This window comes from Prionailurus bengalensis, chromosome B1, assembly GCF_016509475.1.
Source record: "Prionailurus bengalensis isolate Pbe53 chromosome B1, Fcat_Pben_1.1_paternal_pri, whole genome shotgun sequence".
NCBI lineage: Eukaryota > Metazoa > Chordata > Mammalia > Carnivora > Felidae > Prionailurus > Prionailurus bengalensis.
The window spans coordinates 35,536,236-35,556,743 of NC_057344.1; the positions used below are offsets into that span (position 1 = coordinate 35,536,236).

General features: G+C 37.9%; 1 protein-coding gene across 6 annotated transcripts in view; it reads right to left on the reverse strand.

Moving 5' to 3' along the window:
- PPP3CC (protein phosphatase 3 catalytic subunit gamma) overlaps window positions 1–20,508 on the reverse strand; it is a 106,537-nt gene that overhangs the window by 1,554 nt on the left and 84,475 nt on the right. For 2 of the 6 annotated variants that reach the window (XM_043561947.1, XM_043561940.1), the window contains exons 11-14: window positions 9,471–9,497; window positions 8,473–8,554; window positions 7,755–7,852; window positions 629–658 (exon numbers count right to left, since the gene is read on the reverse strand). In XM_043561947.1, the coding sequence (XP_043417882.1) occupies window positions 629–658; window positions 7,755–7,852; window positions 8,473–8,554; window positions 9,471–9,497 (237 nt within the window). The remainder of the gene's footprint in view (window positions 1–628; window positions 659–7,754; window positions 7,853–8,472; window positions 8,555–9,470; window positions 9,498–20,508) is intronic. The other 4 variants (XM_043561981.1, XM_043561972.1, XM_043561955.1 and 1 more) reach the window with 3 other exon arrangements.

The window sequence follows — 20,508 nt, forward strand, 5'->3', positions numbered from 1 at the left end:
GAATTAAACTAAATCCCTGTCTACTTTTGACTCTGTTCTTGATGTCCTTTAGAATCATTAGAAAAAGAAGCTGACCTGTTTGAGTCTCTAGTAATCAAATAGAAATCACTTCTACAAGGAGGGGCTACTGGATTAAACCACTTGATCCCTCATGACCACTTGCTTAAGCTTCAGCCATCGCATTAAAATTGGTGGAGCCCAAGGGCACCTGGGTGGCTCAGTTGGTTAAGTGTCTGACTCTTGATTTCAGCTCAGGTCGTGATCTCAAGGTTCATGAGATCAAGCCCTGTATCAGGCTCTGTGCTGTCTGTGCAGAGCTTACTTGGAATTCTCTCTCTCCTCTTTCTCTGCCCCTTCCCACCTCTCTCAAAAATAAACATTTTACAAAAATAAAAAACAAAAACTGATAGAGCCCAGAGAGGACTTCAGCTGTGGAGAAAGTCATTTAAATTAACACCAATACAGGACACAGAGGAAACACTTTATGAGCATGCCTAGAAATACTTAATTCTCTTCTCACTGTTACAGTTCTGGCGATGCAATAATTGAAGATTTCAAATGTTGACACAGCTCTTTAAAACTAGTAGACAGACACATGATCACATCTAACACAGGAATATGGCCATACCTTCCCGGGCCTCTACCGCTTCTACTGTGGCTGTAAGAGGCAGGAGCAGTGGCATGCAAAAATGAAGACAGAAAAAGAGTGAGTAAACCAACAGCATTGCTGCCAGCACAGACATCCCAGGCTCCCACCTCAGCCTATTCCCATTCATAACAAAAGTCAACTAGAGAAGCGAGGATTGCTGCGAGAAACTAAATTGCGGGGAAATGTGAGGCGGGGAGAGGGTCTATTATTTTTAACATTTCAGGTGGCATGGGAACCTTTTAAACTAATGGCATCCATAGCTAAGACAATGGGTCAGTCAAGCTGACTACAAACAACCAAGAGTTATGTTGCTTTCCTTATTTTAAATAGCCAACTGCTAATTTACGTCTTGACATTCACGTATCAAAATAGCTTGAATCAAATAATTTAACATTACAACTGTTCTTTAGTTTCTAACAGCTCAGATGGTATTAAATGAGCTGTTGCTGGGACCTATTCAAAACAGTTATTTAAAACTACTTCCTGCTCTTAAGCAATTTATGTGGGGTCCAACTGTCCTTTTTAATTACTTAATAAAAAAATGAATGGCCTTTGAATAACAGACTAGCATTTGGAAGGGAAAGGAACGTGGGTTATAAGTGAGCGATTATTTCTTGTCCCAGGGGTGGAGTACTAAGCTGGCAAAGGCATAAAACTACTCAATCCTGGATACAAATTCACCTGCCATCTGGGATTAGAGATACAGCAGAAGCTGACATTTCCAACCCATACGGCTTCCATTTACTGTGCAGGAGGGCAGGCCAATTATTAAGGCCTTCTCCTTCGGTGATGGAAAAGGAAGCAATTTAAAGATTAGTGCCAACAGGTAAGTTTCCTAGTATCATCTTTTTAAAACAGTAAAAACTCGAATATATGAAAAGGTCACAGGTTGTAGCAAGAAAGATCCTACTAGAAGAACCCTCTCAGTTCCTCCAGTACCAATTTTTAAAAAGAAGTCAGGAAAGAATAATGAACAGTAACAGTTTGCTGTCCTGAAGTTTTATGTGTCAATAAGAGAGGAGAAACTGGAAGAACTGACAGTTAACTTCCTATCACAATGTGAAAAATGGAAACTTGGAATCAATTTATCCAGTGCTTAAATATGTCAGCCATTTGTAGGCCTGTGGTAAAGCAATGTCACACCCTCCCTAATCTCCTCAAATAGAATAAACTTTCACAAGAAAACAATAGTGCCTTCAAACAGTATATCACTGGTGGTATTACAAAGCTGACGAACAAAGTGCAGCCTGAAACTGTATACAGATTGTTGTTCTAATTGGAGTTTAAAAGCTATGTGGTAAAATATGTACTAGTATTGCACTGTTTTGGGTCCTCCTAGAACTGCTTTTTGCATTGGGTATTTAGATACCAGCCTGCATTAAAGGACATTATAAGAAATAGTCCCATAAAACTGAGAAACTGGTTTATTTTATTTATTCATATTTATATAGATTTTTCTTATTTTATTATGTTTATTGAAATTTTATTTCTTTGTTGAAATATCTTTCTCTACTGAAATATAATTCATACACCATAAAATTCACTTGCTTAAAGTGTACAATTTGATATAGAGTTGTACAACCAACAGGACAGTCTGTGGTCAGAACATTTTCATCACCCCAATTTTCATCACCCCATTTTCATCACCCTACTTACCTCCCGCCTCCCTTCCCCCGATCCTAGAGTCAACCAATAATCTACTTTCTGCCTCTACAGATTTGCCTGTTCTGGACATTTCATATAAACGGAATCACACAATATGTGACTTTAGTGACTGGCTTCTTTCATTCAGTCTAATATTTTTAAGGTTTATTTATGTTGAAACCTGCATCAGTATTTCATTCCTTTTTATGACTGAATAGTATTCTATTCTGTGACTATCCACCTCATCAGGTGATGGGCATCTGGGCTGTTTCCACTTATTGGCTCTAATGAAAAATGCTGCTTTGGGGCACCTGGGAGGCTCAGTCAGTTGAGCATCTGACTTTGGCTCAGGTCACGATCTCATGGTTCATGAGTTCAAGCCCCACATAGGGCTCACTGCTGTCAGTGCGGAGCCTGCTTTGGATTCTGTGTCCCCCTCTCTCTGCCTTTCCCCCGCTTGTACTCTCTCCCAAAAATAAATAAAACATTTTAAAATTAAAAAAAAGAAAAAAATGCTGCTATGAACATTTGTGTACAAGTCTTTGTGTGACTATGTTTTCATTTCTCTAAGGTATTTAACTACAAGTGAAACGGCTGCTCATAAGGTCAACTGTATGTTTAATCATCCAAAGAACTCCCAGATTGGTTTCCAAAGTACCACATCACTTCACATTTCCACCAGCAGCGTATGAGGGTCCCAATTTGTCCACATCCTCACCAACACTTGTTATTATTCTACTGGGTGTAGTGGCATCTAATTGTGGTTTTGATTTGTATCTCCTTAATGTCTAATGATGTTGAACAACTTTTCACATGCTTATTGGCCATTTGTATGTCTTTGGGAAAATGTCTACTCAACTTTTTTACCCATTTTTTAATTAAGTTGTCTTTTTTTTTTTTTTTGGGTTAATCCTCTCTTTTTAAAAATTTTATTGTTTTAAATTTACATCCAAATTAGTTAGCATATAGTGCAACGATTTCAGGAGTAGATTCCTTAATGCCCCTTACCCATTTAGCCCACCCCCCGCCCACAACCCCCCCAGTAACCCTCTGTTTGTTCTCCATATTTATGAGTCTCTTCTGTTTTGTCCCCCTCCCTGTTTTTATATTATTTTTGTTTCCCTTCCCTTATGTTCATCTGTTTCGTCTCTTAAAGTCCTCATATGAATGAAGTCATATGATATTTGTCTTTCTCTGACTAATTTCGCTTAGCATAATACCCTCCAGTTCCATCCACGTAGTTGCAAATGGCAAGATTTCTTTCTTTTTGATTGCCGAGTAATACTCCATTGTATATATACACCACATCTTCTTTATCCATTCATCCATCGATGGACATTTGGGCTTTTTCTATACTTTGGCTATTGTTGATAGTGCTGCTATAAACATGGGGGTGCATGTGTCCCTTTGAAACAGCACGCCTGTATCCCTTGGATAAATACCTAGCAGTGAATTGTTGGGTCATAAGGTAGTTCTATTTTTAGTTTTTTGAGGAACTTCCATACTGTTTTCCAGAATGGCTGCACCAGCTTGCATTCCCACCAACAATGCCAAAGAGATCCTCTTTCTCTGAATCCTCGCCAACATCTGTTGTTGCCTGAGTTGTCTTTTTATTATTCAATTATAAGAGTTCTTTAAATTCTTTAGATACCAGTCCCTTATCAAATGCATGATTGTTAATATTGTCACTCATTCCATGGCTTGTCTTTTTACTTTCTTGATGATGGCTCAGTTTGCAGCACAAATGTTAATTCTGATGTAGTCCAATTTATACCTAATCTGTTTTTTTATTTTATGGTCTTTGTGAATCTGTTCAGTTCTTGGCACTCCTCTTTATTTTGGTATTAGGAAGCTTGTAGTAAAAGTTGTGGCTATTGGCTTGTTTTGTTTTGTTTTCCTTTGTGCTCCAAATTCCCAGCTTCTTTACTTTACTTTACTTCCCTGTATTATGTGTGTACTGTAACTTACTCAATTCCCTCGTGGAACAAGGTAAGATGTAAGTGAATGCATGCTATAAGGCCATATGGGATATTGTTGGTTGAAAGGTCTCCAAGTAAAGTTACAGGAACAATAGGGTAGAGGAGAGCGGAGAATGGGTGATGGGCACTGAGGAGGGCACTTGTTGGGATGAGCACTGAGTGTTGGATGCAAGCGATGAATCATGGGAATCTACCCTTAAAACCAGGAGCACACTGTACACACTGCATGTTAGCCAACTTGACAATAAATTATATTAAAAAATAAAATTAAATCACATAAATAATTTTTTAAAAAGTTACAAGAACAATAAAAGGCCTTTTTTAGCTAATGTTCCAGTTTGCCAATGAACCTACAGAACTGAGACTCTGATGGGAAAATGACAAAATAAGCTCAGTTCCTGTCAATCAGTGAGAGAGATAAGGAAGTCTAAAAAGCTGGCTCCACCTTCAGTTCTGTTCTTACACATTCCTGAAGATGTCTATCAATGAAAAACCTTATGTGATTAAAACACTAATATTCCAATTAGGAATGAAGAAAACAATATACTTGGGACTGAGAACAGAAGGCAGATCAAAGATTATAAACAAACAAATCTCCAAACAACACATCTATAAAATTCTCTTCATTATTCATCTCTGATTTGCTCTTTCAAGGTCCAGATTAAAACAACTCTGTGGGTCAGCAAGTTTCCAAAACTTTTCAAGAAAGGCTGTAGAAGACACTCCCTTCTTCTTCACCCATGGTGTTCCAAGTAATTCCAACCTACCAAAACTGCTCTCAGAGTAGCTCACATGACTAATTACCAAAGTAACAGTGGGAAGTATTGCCTCACAAGAAACTGCACATTTATTTGAGAGAAAAAATTCAACCTGAAATAGTTTACTGATCCTTTTTATGAAACTAAACAAATTAAGAAAATTAGTTATATACTTCCAAGGAGAAAATGTTTATTTCCTCCTTCTAAATAGCTGTACTCTAACATTCCAGTATTTAATTTGAAAGAGAAGGAGAAAATCAATCCTATAAAAAGAAAGGGGAAAAGGGGGCTTGTTCCTAGTAATCAACATCAATGGACTTTCCACAAAATGGAAAGGATTCCTGTAAGTAATGGGATGACAAGAAAAAAAAAAAACTTAAATAGAAACAATTCAATAAAATAAGGGGGCAAAAAGCAGTGAAACTCTAAGTTGCTAATGCTTCGACTCCAGTTTTTGTGCCTAGAATTAATTGTCTTGCTTGACCAGATCTATGTCTATTCTGACAAATATCGATCTTTTCATTCCAGGGTTCCATAAAGCCCTCTCCTTACAAGCCAGCACCCACACACTTTTTAGAACAGACACTCTGTTTGGATAGGTGACATGGCAGTGGAGTAGAACATGGCTTGTAGGCAGAGGCAAACTCCCTCTCTGAGACATTCTAACACCCAAAATTAAGGTATAAAATATACATTAGGTGAGGCATATCATGTGCACGAATCTGAAGTGCACAGCTCTATACGTTTTTATGTATGAATACACTTGTGTAACTACTACCCAGAGAGTGATACAGAACACCCCCAATACTCCAGAAGTCCCTTCTGCTCCTTCGGGGTCAATTAGTCTCCCACCAGAGGAAGTGCCATTCTATTCCGACTTCTATTACCATTTGGCTAGTTTGCCTATTCTTGAACATTCTGTAAACCAGACAGTCTGTGCCATTTTGTGCCTAGCTTTTTGAGTTTACCATAATGTCTGTGAGGTTCAACCCTGTTTTTGCATGTATTCGTAATGTGATTTTTCATTGCTGTGTAGTATTCCATTGTATAAATAGAACACATTTATCTATTCTACTATTGCTGAACATTTGGGTTGTTTCCCGTTTGGGGCTATTATGAATAAAGCCACAGTGAACATTCTTATGCCTATCCTTTCCTTTGGAGGACATACGCGCTGATTCTCTTCAATATATACCAGGTCTTATTGCTGGGTTGCAGGGTAAGACATATGTTTTTGCTTTACTGCCCAACGGTTTTCCAAAGTGGCTGAACCAATTTCCAAGTACACCAACAATGTATCTAGTTCTCTTGTCCATAAATTCACTAACACTTGGTGTTATTAGGCTTTTAATTTTAGCCATTCTGGTGAATATGTAGTGGCATCTCACTGCGATTTTAATATCTATTTCCCAGATAACTTTATTAAGCATCTTTTCATATGCTCATTGGCCATTTTGATACCCTCTTTTGTGAAGTGCCTGTTAATATCTTTTGACATTAAAAACATTAGTTGTGGGGCGCCTGGGTGGCGCAGTCGGTTGAGCGTCCGACTTCAGCCAGGTCACGATCTCGCGGTCCGTGAGTTCGAGCCCCGCGTCGGGCTCTGGGCTGATGGCTCGGAGCCTGGAGCCTGTTTCCGATTCTGTGTCTCCCTCTCTCTCTGCCCCTCCCCCGTTCATGCTCTGTCTCTCTCTGTCCCAAAAATAAATAAACGTTTGAAAAAAAAAAAAAAAAAACAAAACAAAACAAACAAACAAAAAAAAAAAACATTAGTTGTGTGGGGGGCCTGGGTGGCTCAGTCGGTTAAGCGTCTGACTTCGGCTCAGGTCATGATCTCACAGTTTGTGAGTTCAAGCCCCACGTCAAGCTCTGTGCTCAAGCCTGGAGCCTGCTTTGAATTCTGTGTTTCCCTCTCTCTCTGCCCCTCACCCGCTTGCACTCTGCCTCTCTTGTTCTCTCTCAAAAATAAACATTAAAAAAAATTACAGGGGCGCCTGGGTGGGTCAGTCGGTTAAGCGGCCGACTTCGGCTCAGGTCATGATCTCGCGGTCCGTGAGTTCGAGCCCCGCGTCGGACTCTGCTGACAGCTCAGAGCCTGGAGCCTGTCTCAGATTCTGTGTCTCCCTCTCTCTGACCCTCCCCTGTTCATGCTCTGTCTCTCTGTGTCTCAAAAATAAATAAACGTTAAAAAAAATTTTTTTTAATTAAAAAAAATTACAAAACATTAGTTGTGTTTTTCTTATTGAGTTTGTAGTTCTTTATATATTCTGAATTCAAGCCCTTTGTCAGACATACATATTGCAAAAAATCTTTTCTCAGTTAATGGCTTGCCTTTTCCCTTTCTTAATCATATATTTTTGTAAATAGAAATTCTTAAGTTTTTTTTTTTTTTTTTTAGAAATTCTTAGTTTTATGGAATTTAGTTGATTTTTTTCTTTTAAGGTTAGCACTTTTTGTGTCCTATATAAGGACTTTTTATCTACCCCAATACTCTCTGTCCTTTCTTCCGGGAGATTTATTGTTTTTATCTTTTATATTTAAGTTATAATTCATTTTGAATTAATTTTCATATGTAAAGAGAAGAGTCAAGATTCACTTTTCCCCCAAATGGATGTCCAATTGCTCCAGTATCATTTCTTCAAAGAAGCCCTAATTTTAGATTTTATGTTGACTGCTTGGTAATGGGAGCGCATCTTCCATGAAAGCAGTATTTCTCAGACTCACCTGTCTCAATAGTCTGCTTTCCTCCTGAGAGGACACCTAGAGGGAGTGTCCCTGTAGGCGTCAGGCCCTTGAGAGTCAGCACACTCTCACTCTCTTCCCTGCAAAGGAAGGTGAAAGTCCTGCATTAACGCCAGGGTGTCCACCACTCAGCAGTTCAAAGATACTAGAAGGAAGTTAAGAAAGGATGCACAGAGATGGAGGACAGGTTCTCCTTCTCCCTACCCCTTCCCTGACCCAAAGAAACAGATGTTTTATGAAAATATTCCAATTTTAAACCACCAACCAGTTCTTGCTTCTCAATTAGAGGTACTTAATAGGCAGCCGCTGTTCTAATGTTTCCCATATATCATACCATTTAATCCTCCTAATAACCGTATAAGGCAGGTCTTGTTACTGTCACTCTATTACAGACAAGGAAACTGAGGCTCCAAACCATTCAGCTAAGAAGAGGTAGAGCCAGGATGTGAACAGGCAATCTGGATCCAAGAATTCACACTAAATCACTCCATTCACTATACCTAAGCTTGTACCAAATGAATGTTTGCCAAAACATTTCTAGTCACTTTAACAGATAGGTCAGATTCAATCTGCACTCCGCTTTGAAGACCTATCCAATCGTACTGCACTTTAATTCTAAAAAAAAACTGTTCTAAAATCAACTTCTAATTGTCTCTCAAAATACTTTTATCCCATACTGTAATGACAGATTTATCCTCACCGCAGAATTGAAAAGACCCGTGCCATCTTCCCAATGGCTCTGATTTTATTCTTGATGATCTCCTTTCGAACTGTAGTGCCTCCTTAAAGAATATAAAGAATAAGTGAGTTAAAAGAATGTGTTAACAAGGTTAGTTTTAAAATATGCAGGATGAAGTATCTTTCTAACTTAAAGAAATTATTGTTTTAAAAAAAGAAATCAAGGCCTAAGTTTGTTTAAACAAACAAAAATCCCAGGAAGTTCTAAGGAGCAAGAAAGAAAACAACCCAGAAGAAGGGGGGAAAAAAAGATGGAAGTAAAAATGGAGGGGTCACAACAAAGACAGACTGGATGGATCTATGAAAGGTAGGAACTTATTTGTGGTTCTGAAATGTAGAACACAGCAAAGAATGAAATATACACATAAACAAAGACAGTTGCTACAGCAAAGATCTCTTTTGCAAATGCTGTGGGCCACCTTAGGATGCAGGGTTTGGCCTGCCAAATGGCAAGTGATGATTCAAGCAGTTGTCTTCTGCATATATACAGCTAGCTCTCCTGAACTTAGTGAGGGCTACTTTCATTCTATAATCCTCACTTACTCACAGACTGGTGAGTTATTGCCTACCATAGACAACTGTGTGGTACAAATCATGATGATGGGTAAGGTCTTTATAAAGCAACATCAAAAAAAGTTACCACAACATTTTATGGCCTTTTCCCATCTATGATTCAGGAAACAGCTCACGTATGAGAAGCCAAGGTCCAGGCATGCACCAGGTGACCACATTCAAAAGTCAGAAAGAGAAACATGGTCTCTCCTTCCTCACCCCTCCAGCTCTCAATATCCTGCAGAATTATATGGCAGGTCCAGAGAAAACACTCACATTAAAACAGAAAGGGAGGATGGAGAGCCTGTCAGAAATTACTCAACTACAACTAAAAAGATCCAATAAAATTAATAGACTGTGTGTGACAGACAGCGAGTAGTAAGCTCTTAGCACATTTTAGTCGGATACCTTTCCGATAGCTTGAAATGTAGTGATCTTCAGGGAGAAGAGACACCAAGAAACAAGGAGATGAAGATAGAAATATGAGAAGAGAAATTTAAGTTTACATGGAAGAGAGGAAAAAAAATCAAAGTGAAATGCAATGAGAGAAGCAGGCTACTATCTTTATCAGCTCAGAAGAGACATCCTTGGTATCATGATAGAACATTAAATTACAAATTTCTTGTCAGCAGTTTTCCATTTCTTAAAGTTTATAGTTTTACATTATTTCACATCTGTTTTTATCGAACATATCCCATCCCCACAAATCATGAAAATAAAATTAGACAAAGAAAAAGATATTATTTAAGCAACAAAACGATGCTGAAAACAAGGAACAAAAAACAAAGGACAGAATGAACAGCCTACAAATCTCGTAATAAGAGCAATATGTTTTTGTTTAATGGATTCACTATCTTCCTATACCTTTTTGGAGATATTATAGGTTTTCCTTTTTTAAGTTTTATATTTTCTTGAGAATCTCAAGTTCATTCACATTGTTTTTTGCTGTTTGTATTGTTGTTTGACTGACTCCAAGACTTTCCTGAGGTGGATGGTAATCCTTGGTGTCGGCTCCTGATTAGGAATGAGGGCCTAAAAGGCTCTCAGAGTTGCCAGGTAGACTGCAGACTTGGAGCTTTACAGGTTGTGATCAGGGTGAACTTTTGTTAGGGAATTCTCTTTATCAGTATTGAGGATGCACATGGCTGCTTAATTCACTGGTTTGGGTCCAGGTAATGATGCCCTCAGCTGTATTCCTAACCCAGAAATTCTTTGGTTACACTTTTTTTTAGAGATTTGCCTCCAGACCTGGAGGAGAGGCAACTGCCCAGTGGCAATTAGGATTTTAACTGCCTTTGAAACAGCTTCCACCTAGTCTTTTTTTTTTTTTAGCTCAGTGCCCATCCCCTTACTCCCCCTAACCCAGTCCCCAATTCTAGAAACTGGTACTACCAATTCCTTTGCTTTTTGAGGATTCTGTGCTATAATTCAGCATTCCACATTACTTTAGCTTTCTTGAATTAGCTAAGTGACGAACACAAATTATTCATGTTTCCCAGCTTCTAGAAGTTCCTATAAAAATCTCCACATTTTTCTAGGTTTATCACTTTTTTATTGTGAGGTATGATAAACATACAGAAAAGTGCACAAAACAAATGTAAAATGTCTCTCTCTTCCCAAAGAAAATCACTCTCTTGACCTTTATTGAAATCACTTTCTTGCTGTTCTTTATAGTTTTACCATTTAAGCGTGTGGGTATCCACAAACACTATGGTTTTCATTGTGTTTTAACTTTCTGTATTTAGAACAATCAAATATGTATTTCTGTGTCTGGCTTCTTTTGCTCAACATTATGTTTGTAAGACTGATCCATGTTTTGCCCATTGTAGTTCACGGTCATTATGGTATACAATTCCACCATATGAATATGCCACAATTTTGCTTTTTACCATCAGTGGTTATTTGGTCTAATTCCAATTTCTGGCTATTGTGAATTCAACTGCTAGAATATTCCTATGAGTTTCTCTTTACTGCTATTTCTGTTAAGTACATTCCTAGAATTAGAACGATCAGTTACAGGGTATGTATATGTTCAACTTTGGATAAGTTAGATATTATCTACTAAAGTGGACGTATGAAGTTATATTTCAGTGTATGAGCATTCCCGCTGCTACACGTCCAGGCCAGCACTTGGTGTCATCTTTAATTCATCTTTAATTTTAGCCAATCTGGTGGGTGTATAGAATCAGCCAGTGTGGCTTTAATTTGCATTTTCACAATCACTAATGTGGATGGATATCTTTTTATATCTTCACAGACCATTTTGATATTCTCTTTTGTGAAGTACTTATTCAAGTCTCGTCTAACTGACCTGGAGTTCTTCATATATTCTTCAAGTGAACTCTTTGTTGATTGTGTTGCAAATACCCTCTCCCACTCTGTACCTTGACTTTTCACACTCTTAAGAGGGTCTTTTGATAAATATAAATTCTTACTTTTAATGTAGTCCAACTTATCAATAGTTTCCATATGGTAAGTGTTTTCTGTTACCTGTATTTAAGAAATTGTCCTCGTCCCACAAGGTCATGAAGATATTTTGTATTATAAATACTAGAGGCTTTATTTTTTTGCCTTTCATAAATGAATTATTAAAAAAATTTTTTTTATGTTCATTTATTTTTGACAGAGAGACAGAGCATGAGTGGGGGAGAGGTAGAGAGAGAGGGAGACACAGAATCTGAAACAGGCTCCAGGCTCTGAGCTGTCAGCACAGAGCCCGATGCGGGGCTCGAACTCACAGACTGCAAGATCATGACCTGCACTGAAGTTGGATGCTCAACTGACTGAGCCACCCAGGTGCGCCTCATATATGAATGTATTAATCCGTCTGGAATTTATTTTGTGTTTGAAATATGATATGGGTCAGGTTTAATTTTTTTCTCAGATATCCCCAAAACACTTATTAAAAATACCATCATGGGGCGCCTGGGTGGTGCAGTCGGTTAAGCGTCTGACTTCAGCCAGGTCACGATCTCACGGTCCGTGAGTTTGAGCCCCGCGTCAGACTCTGGGCTGATGGCTCAGAACCTGGAGCCTGTTTCGGATTCTGTGTCTCCCTCTCTCTCTGCCCCTCCCCCGTTCATGCTCTGTCTCTCTCTGTCCCAAAAATAAATAAACGTTGAAAAAAAAAATTAAAAAAAAAAAATACCATCATTTCCCCACTACTCTGCAGGACCACCTCTGGTGTAAATCAAGTGTCCACAAATGCTGTGATGTTTCTGGATTCTCTACTCTGTTTCAGTGCTCATCTGTCCTTGCACTAATAATCCTAAATGCTCTAGCTTTGCAGTAAACCTTGATCTTCTTCAAGACTTAAACTATTTCCACACTAATTTTAGAACCTATCCTCAGCATTTTCATACAAATTTTAGAATCTATCCTCAGTGTTTCCATATAAATTTTACAGTCAAATGGTCTGTTAATAGTTGACTTTGTACTGAATCCACAGATCAATTTGGGAATAACATACCTTTACAATATTGAGTTTTCTAAAACTCAATGTACATTTTACTTCTTTCCATTTATTTAGATCTCCTTTAATTTCTCTAATAATGTTTTATAGTTTGTTGCTTAGAGGTATCACACACCACTTGTCAGATTTATTGTTAGGGAGAATACTGTAAATGGCACCTTTAAAATTTCATTTTGCTTGTTGCTGGTAATAGAAACACAAATGATTTTTGCTTATTAACTTTGTATCCAGCAGTTACATGCCCTTGTTGATTTTAACAATCTATAAATTCCTTTGAATTTTCTCTACACACAGTCAAATCACCTATAAATAATGATAGCTTTGTTTCTCTCTTTCTAATCTTTATACCCTATGTTGCTTTTTCTTGCCTTATTATACTGTGTATAACTTCTTTTTTTTTTTTTTTTTAAACGTTTATTTATTTTTGAGACAGAGAGAGACAGGGCATGAATGGGGGAGGGTCAGAGAGAGAGGGAGACACAGAATCCGAAACAGGCTCCAGGCTCTGAGCTGTCCGCACAGAGCCTGACGCGGGGCTCGAACTCGCGGACCGCGAGATCATGACCTGAGCTGAAGTCGGATGCTCAACCGACTGAGCCACCCAGGCGCCCCTACTGGGTATAACTTCTAATGCGGTATTATATGGAAATATTAATAACTGACATCCTTACCTGTTCCCAATCACTAAGGAGAACTTTCAACATCTTGCCATATGATGTTTGCAATAGGCTTTTATAAATATGTTAAAGAATTCCTCTCCAAGCCTAGATTAATGGATCTATTGCAAAAGAAGGATGAATCTTACCTAAAGCTATCTCTACATCTATGGTTTTTAATGCAGTGAATTATGCTGATTTTTTAAATAAAATTTTTATTTTAGAGTAGTTTTACACATTCAGCAAAGTAGTGAAGACTCTATGGAGTTCACATACACCCCTCTCGCAATTTCCACTAGTATTAAGATTTTACATTAGTAATACTGATTAAATTTTTAATGTTAAATCTTCCAACTTGGTTGGGAGGCAGAATTCTTTTATGTATATTGCTAGTTTCAATTTGATGATGTTTTGTTTAGGATTAATGTCCTTTCACATTTTAGGATCATAGTTATACTAACCTCACTAAATTATAGGGGAGCATTTCTTCTTTTTATTTTCAGGAAGAATTTGTTTAAGATTGGTGTTGTTTATTTCTTAAATGTTTGGTAAATCTGTTGGTGAAGTTATCTTCACCTGGAATTTTCTTCATAAAATTTTTTTTAAATTATAGATCCTGTTTCTTGTTAGGACTGTAATTATTAAGATTTTCTATATGGTGTCAGTTTGGGTAAGTTACGTTTTTCAGGAATCTGTCCATTTCATCTAAGTTTTAAAATTCACTGGTATAAATTTATTCTCATTCTTTTTTTTTAAATATTTATTTATTTTTGATGGGGGGATGGCACAGAGAGAGGGAGACACAGAATCTAAAACAGGCTCTAGGCTCTGAGCTGTCAGCGCAGACCCTGACAAGGAGCTCGAACCTATGAACTGGGAGATCATGACCTGAGCCGAAGTCAGATGCCTAACCCACTGAGCCATCCAGGCACCCCTATTCTCATTATTTTCTTAATGTCTATAGGGTCTGATGTCTCCATTTTGTTTACTTGGTAAGTCTTACCAGGGATTTATCAATTTTATTAAGTCTCTTTTAAGAGCACAATTTGGTTATTACTGCTTTTCTGTATCTTTTTTCCTATTTTGTAACAATATTCTTTTTATTTCGTGACATCTATTTTCTTTAGGTGTAAAGCGCTATCTACCCTTTGTCAACTTTTTGAGATAGATGCTGACTTTCTGCCTTTCTCCTTTTCCAAATATGTATTTAAAGCTATAAATTTTCCTCTAAGCATGGCTTTAGATACACCCAATTTTTGTTCCCCCCCAAGTCTAAATCGGTTTGAGTTTAAGCACTGATTTTATACTACAAATGTAGTATAAGATGAACTAAATTTACAACTTAATTTGTTTGTGGAAGATGCCTTAAAAAAACATTGCAACTAAGACATATGCAAGATTTTATATGCATTTTGGAAGAACTCACACCGAAGCAGCTGATTAGTCATTAAGCTTGACCACTTTCATATCTTTTGGTCAGTTCTCCACAGTCATGACAGAGGAGAGTCACTCGGACCTTGCTGCACACACTGAACCATTCTGGGTAATGATTCATCTTTTCTGCTTCAAGGGCAACTCAGGAAATGAAGCCAAATGCCTGATTAAAATTTTTGAAGGAGGGGCACCTGGGTGGCTCAGTCAGTTAAGCGTCCAACTCTTGATTTTGGCTCAGGTCATGATTCCACGGTTCTTGAATTTGAGCCCCGTGTGGGACTCTGTTAGAGGTGTGGAGCCTACTTGGGATTCTCTGTCTTCCTCTCTCTGCTCCTCCCCCTCACACATGCTCTCTTTAAACAAACAAACAAACAAACAAACAAACAAACAAACAAACTTAAAAATAAAAATTTTAAATAATTCTTTGTAGATGGCATCTCTTTCACTTAATTCTGACCATCCTGTTACTTTAAGGTCAAGTATAACTTACTTCCTCTCTTCTGCTGTCAACCAGTTAGCATCTGCTGACATGGCCACAAGGTTTAGGCTCCAGCCCCAAACCCAGGCCTGCCTGGTGTGCTGCCTGTCCTCAAGTTTTAATATGTACTACTTTTCATAGTCATTCAGCTCAAAATACTTTCAAATTTTCAACATCATCTGCTATTTGATTCATTGGTTATCAAGTGTGTTTGTGTGTGTGTGTGTGTGTGTGTGTGTGTGTGTGTGTGTGTGTATACTTAAAAAATTTTTTTTCCCAATGTTTATTTATTTTTGAGAGACAGAGAGAGACAGAGTACAAGCAGGGGAGGGGGAGAAAGAGAAGGAGACACAGAATCCAAAGCAGGTTCCAGGCTCTGCACTGTCACCACAGAGCCCAACATGGGGCTCAAACTCACAAGCCATGAGATCAAGACCTGAGCCAAAGTTGGACGCTTAACTGACTGAGCCACCCAGGCGCCCCGTATACATTTTTTTTTTTTAAAGTAAGCTCTAGGCCCAACATGAGGCTTGAACTCATGATGCTGAGATCAAGAGTCGCATGTTCTATCAACTGAGCCAGCCAGGAGCCCCTATCATGTATATTCTTAAATCTCCCAATATTATGAGGGTGTTCTAGATTATCTTTTTGTTACTGATTTATATATTAACTACATGTGGTCAAAGAACATAGTCATTATGATTTTAATCCTTTGACGTCTGAAACTTGCTTTTAGCTCTGTAAATTTTTGTAAATGTTATGTGTATTTGAAAAGAAGGTGTATTCAGCACCTGTTGGACGCAGTGTTCTTTATATGTAGGTCAAGTTCATTTATTACATTGTTCTAATTTTCTACGATCTTCCTAATTTTGTCTGTCTGCTTATTCCATCAATTACTGAGAGGTATGTGTTAAATTCTCCTACTACCCATTGTGAATATTTTTATTTCTCATTATACTTCTGTTATTTTTCATTTTATATATTATGAAGCCGTATTATTTAATTGCATATACATTTAAAATTGTTACATCTTATTTTTTAGATTCTACTTCATGTAATATTACTCTATCTGTAACAACTTTTCTTTGGTTAGTACTTGCATGATATTATTTATTCTTCTCCTTTTACTTATAAACTTTCTGTATCCTTATGCTGTGAACTTGTCTCTTATAAAACATAAAGTCTGGGGTGCCTGTGTGGCTCAGTCAGTTAAGTGTCCAACTTGTGATTTCAGCTCAGGTCATGATTTCATGGTCATGGGATCAAGCCCCTCAGTGGGATTCTCCTGGGATTCTCTCTCTCCCTCTCTCTCTGTCCCTCCCCTGCTCGAGCACATGCCCTCTCTCTCAAAATAAATAAATAAAGTTAAAAAACAAACAAAATTTTAAAAAATCCTACTTGATAATTTGTCTTTTATCCATTTACATTTGATAAAATTTCTGAAACATTTACCGTGATAATTTATTCTATTTATCTTACTGTTATATGTACCTTTCCTCCCTTCTTGCATTCTTCTGGATTATTTTTCTATCGTTCCACTTTTTCTAAAACTTGAAAGCTATATACTTTTTTTTTCTAACGTTTATTTAAAAAAAAAATTTTTTTAACGTTTATTTATTTTTGAGACAGAGAGAGACAGAGCATGAACGGGGGAGGGGCAGAGAGAGAGGGAGACACAGAATCTGAAGCAGGCTCCAGGCTCTGAGCTGTCAGCACAGAGCCTGACGCGGGGCTCAAACTCACGGACCGCAAGATCGTGACCTGAGCCGAAGTCGGCCGCTTAACCGACTGAGCCACCCAGGCGCCCCTCTAATGTTTATTTTTGAGAAAAAGAGAGAAAGTGGGGGAGGGGCAGAGAGAGAGGGAGACAGACAATCTGAAGCAGGCTCCAGGCTCTGAGCTGTCAGCACAGAGACTGACGTGGGACTTGAACTCACGAACTGCAAGATCATGACCTGAGCCGAAGTCAGATGCTTAACCAGCTGAGCCACCCAGGTGCCCCTTGAAAGTTACATACTTAAAAAAACTCTCTTTTCTTGAAAGTTACTCTAAATTGTAACACCCATTTCTTACCAAAGTATGACGTGTTTTGTTTTGTTTTGTTTTAGAAGTTTATTTATTTATTTACTTGGTAATCTCTACACCGAACTTGGGGCTTGAATTTACAACCCCAAGTTTTTTTGTTATCCAAAGTACTTTTACTATGATGCGTTTAAGATGTTATTATTATTTTTTAAATTCATTCTGCTTTGGTTTACAGAGCTTCTTCGACCTGTAGCTTAATGTCTTGACAAATTTAGAAAATTTTTATCCATTCTCTCTTCAAATAGTGATTCTGTCCCTGACTCTATCTCTTCTTTGGGACTCTAAACACACAGATGATATGCCTGTTCACTGTATCCTCTGTCTCTTAGGCTTTTCTTTTTGGTATTTTATTTTTTCTTTTCATGATTCCTTCATTCTAGATTGTTTTTTTCTGACCTCTTACCTAGTTCATTTATTCTCAGTTTAAGCTTTATTGAATCTGTTAATTCATCTGTCCAGAGTTTTAAATTTTATTTTACTTTTCCTTCCTAGCATTTTCTTTTGGTACTTTATCAACTCTGCTACATCTCCTTTTATAATTCACAATTCTTTGCCAAAATTTTCAGCCTAGTTTTTTTTTTAAGTTTATTTACTTATTTTGAGAGAGAAAGAAAGCACAGGTTGAGGAGGGGCAGAGAGAGAGAGAGAGAGAGAGAGAGAGAGAGAGAGAGAGAGAGAGACAGAGAGAGACAGAGAGAGAGGGAGACAGGGAGGCAGTGGGGGGGGAGAGAGAGAAAGACAGAAAGACAGAAAGACAGAAAGACACAGAGAGAGAGAGAGAGAGAGAGAGAGAGAGAGAGAGAATCCCAACTAAGCTCTGCACTGTCAGTGCAGAGCCTGATGCAGGGGTCAAAATCACAAACTGTGAGATTGTGACCTGAGCTGAAGTCTGATGCTTGACCAGGTGCCCCTTCAACCTAGTTTTTTATGATCTTGAACACAGTAATCATTGTTTTGGTTTTGTTTTTAGCACAGTTATTTTATTTTAAATGTTTTTATTTTATTTACTTTTGAGAGAGAGAGAGAGAGCAAGTAGGAGAGGTGCAGGGGGTTTGGGGACAGAGGATCCAAAGCAGGCTTCTCACTGACAGCAGACAGCCCAATGTGGGACTTGAACCCAAGAACCACAAGATCATGACCTGAGCCTAAGTCGGACACTCAACTGATAGAGCCACCCAGGAGCCCCTAGCATAGCTATTTTAAAGTTCAGTCTGATAAAGCCAATGTCTGGAGAATCTGGCATCTGTTTTTATTTTTTGCTGTTTCTGCTGGTTCTCATTCATGTTGTTCTATCTCCTCATATGCCTAGTTATTTTGGTTGTGAGCCACGTATTATATTTGAAAGGCTATTTGTAGGAATTTAAGGCCCTACATGATGTTACCTTAGCCTAGAGAGGTTTGCTTTTGCCAGGCGCCTGGGGCTACTTTATTTAAATTTCATGGATTGAAATGATTTGAGGGTAAGCTGTAGTCCCTTTGAGGGCTGTTCTATTTCCAGTTCACCCTTACCTTTACTTACATGGATGAGACCTTCTGGGATCCCAAACCAATGAGGAGAAACTTACCAGCACTCACATCATCCTTAGCAAGCCATGAGCCCTAACTTTTTAGCTTCTATCAAGAGGGCTGCTCAACCTCTTACCCTCTCTTTTGAAATTCATTAATATCTCCAGGAGACAAATAGTCCCAAATGTTGGTTTTACCTCTCTGGATTTATGCCTTTTTCCAGATCTCAACTTGGTAATTATTTTACTTTGTTAGCTTTCTGAATGCCTTTAAAGCAAATTTTACAATCCTGTGTGTAGCTTTTGCAGTGATCTTAAGTCAGGGTTGATTTACACTATCTAGTCTGATATTACTAAAGTGGAAATCCTTAATTTATATCACTTAAATAAAACCAAAATTGTATTGTGGTTTTAGTGTGGTTTAAGGAAGGAATGGAATTAGAGGTGTGTTCAATTCACCATTATAACCTAGATGGTTATTCTTTGTTTCCTTTCAGAAAAAAAATTAGAAAGCATGTATCAGCTGATATCTTTACACCCTGTAAAAAATGAGAATGACAGGATTCTGTTCATTCACTTTTGCACTTAACAGAATATCTAGTAAATTTTCCATATTAGCACTGATAGCCTTACTCCATTCTTTTTTTAATAGTTGCCCTTCATAGGGGCGCCTGGGTGGCGCAGTCGGTTAAGCGTCCGACTTCAGCCAGGTCACGATCTCGCAGTCCGTGAGTTCGAGCCCCGCGTCAGGCTCTGTGCTGACAGCTCAGAGCCTGGAGCCTGCTTTGGATTCTGTGTCTCCCTCTCTCTCTGCCCCTCCCCCGTTCATGCTCTGTCTCTCTCTGTCCCAAAAATAAATAAAAAACGTTGAAAAAAAAATTTAAAAAAAAAAAAAATAGTTGCCCTTCATATCACTGAATCTAACTCAACAAATATTTACTTTACCATGCTCACTGCACTACACTTGGCTTTAGGGCTATACTGGTAAGCCCTAAAACCAAAAACCAATTGTGTCCCAGCATTCAGGGAATTGACAGTTGAGTGGGAGTAAAATATATTAATCTTACAATAATATAAATAAATGCAAAATTACAACTCTATCAAATGCTAAGGAGAGGTACAGGTTGATATGAGACAGCATGACAGGGGTATTGGATCTAGTCAGGGAGGTCAGAAATGTCTTCCATGAGGATGTTACAATAAGCTGAATAAGAGCTGACTAGAAGAGAATGGGACAAAGGAGGTTTGCATGAAGAAAATAATATTCTATGTAGAGAATCAATTATATGGATATATCATGATTGAATTACCCACCTCTCCACTGAGGGACATTTAGATTGCTTTGAATCTGTTGCTATTATAACAATTCTTTAATATATATATTTGCAATTTTGTAATATATATATTTGCAATCCTTTTATATATATATATATATATATGCAATTTTTGGCATAATTTTATAAGCATACCTTTATGATCATCAAGAATCCTTTCTTAATACATATAATAGAGTTCACAATAACTTCCATGTCCACTTAAATTTGAATATAAATTCTACTAGATCTATTTCTTCCTCTTCCTCCAACTTAAATTCTTTATTTTGTTTTAATTTTCCTTGTCTGTACTCTTCCCTCACAAAGAATTGGTTCCTTCTAGTGATCTCTTATCTTACATAAAGGTACTCACAAGCTATGCTCCATCTGCTCCTCACCTTCACTGTGGAATCTAAAACATAAATATGTTTAAGACTCTATCTGCCCAAAGTAGGCTAGGCTTTCCCCGACGTAGATAATTTATCCTAACAGTTGAGTGAATC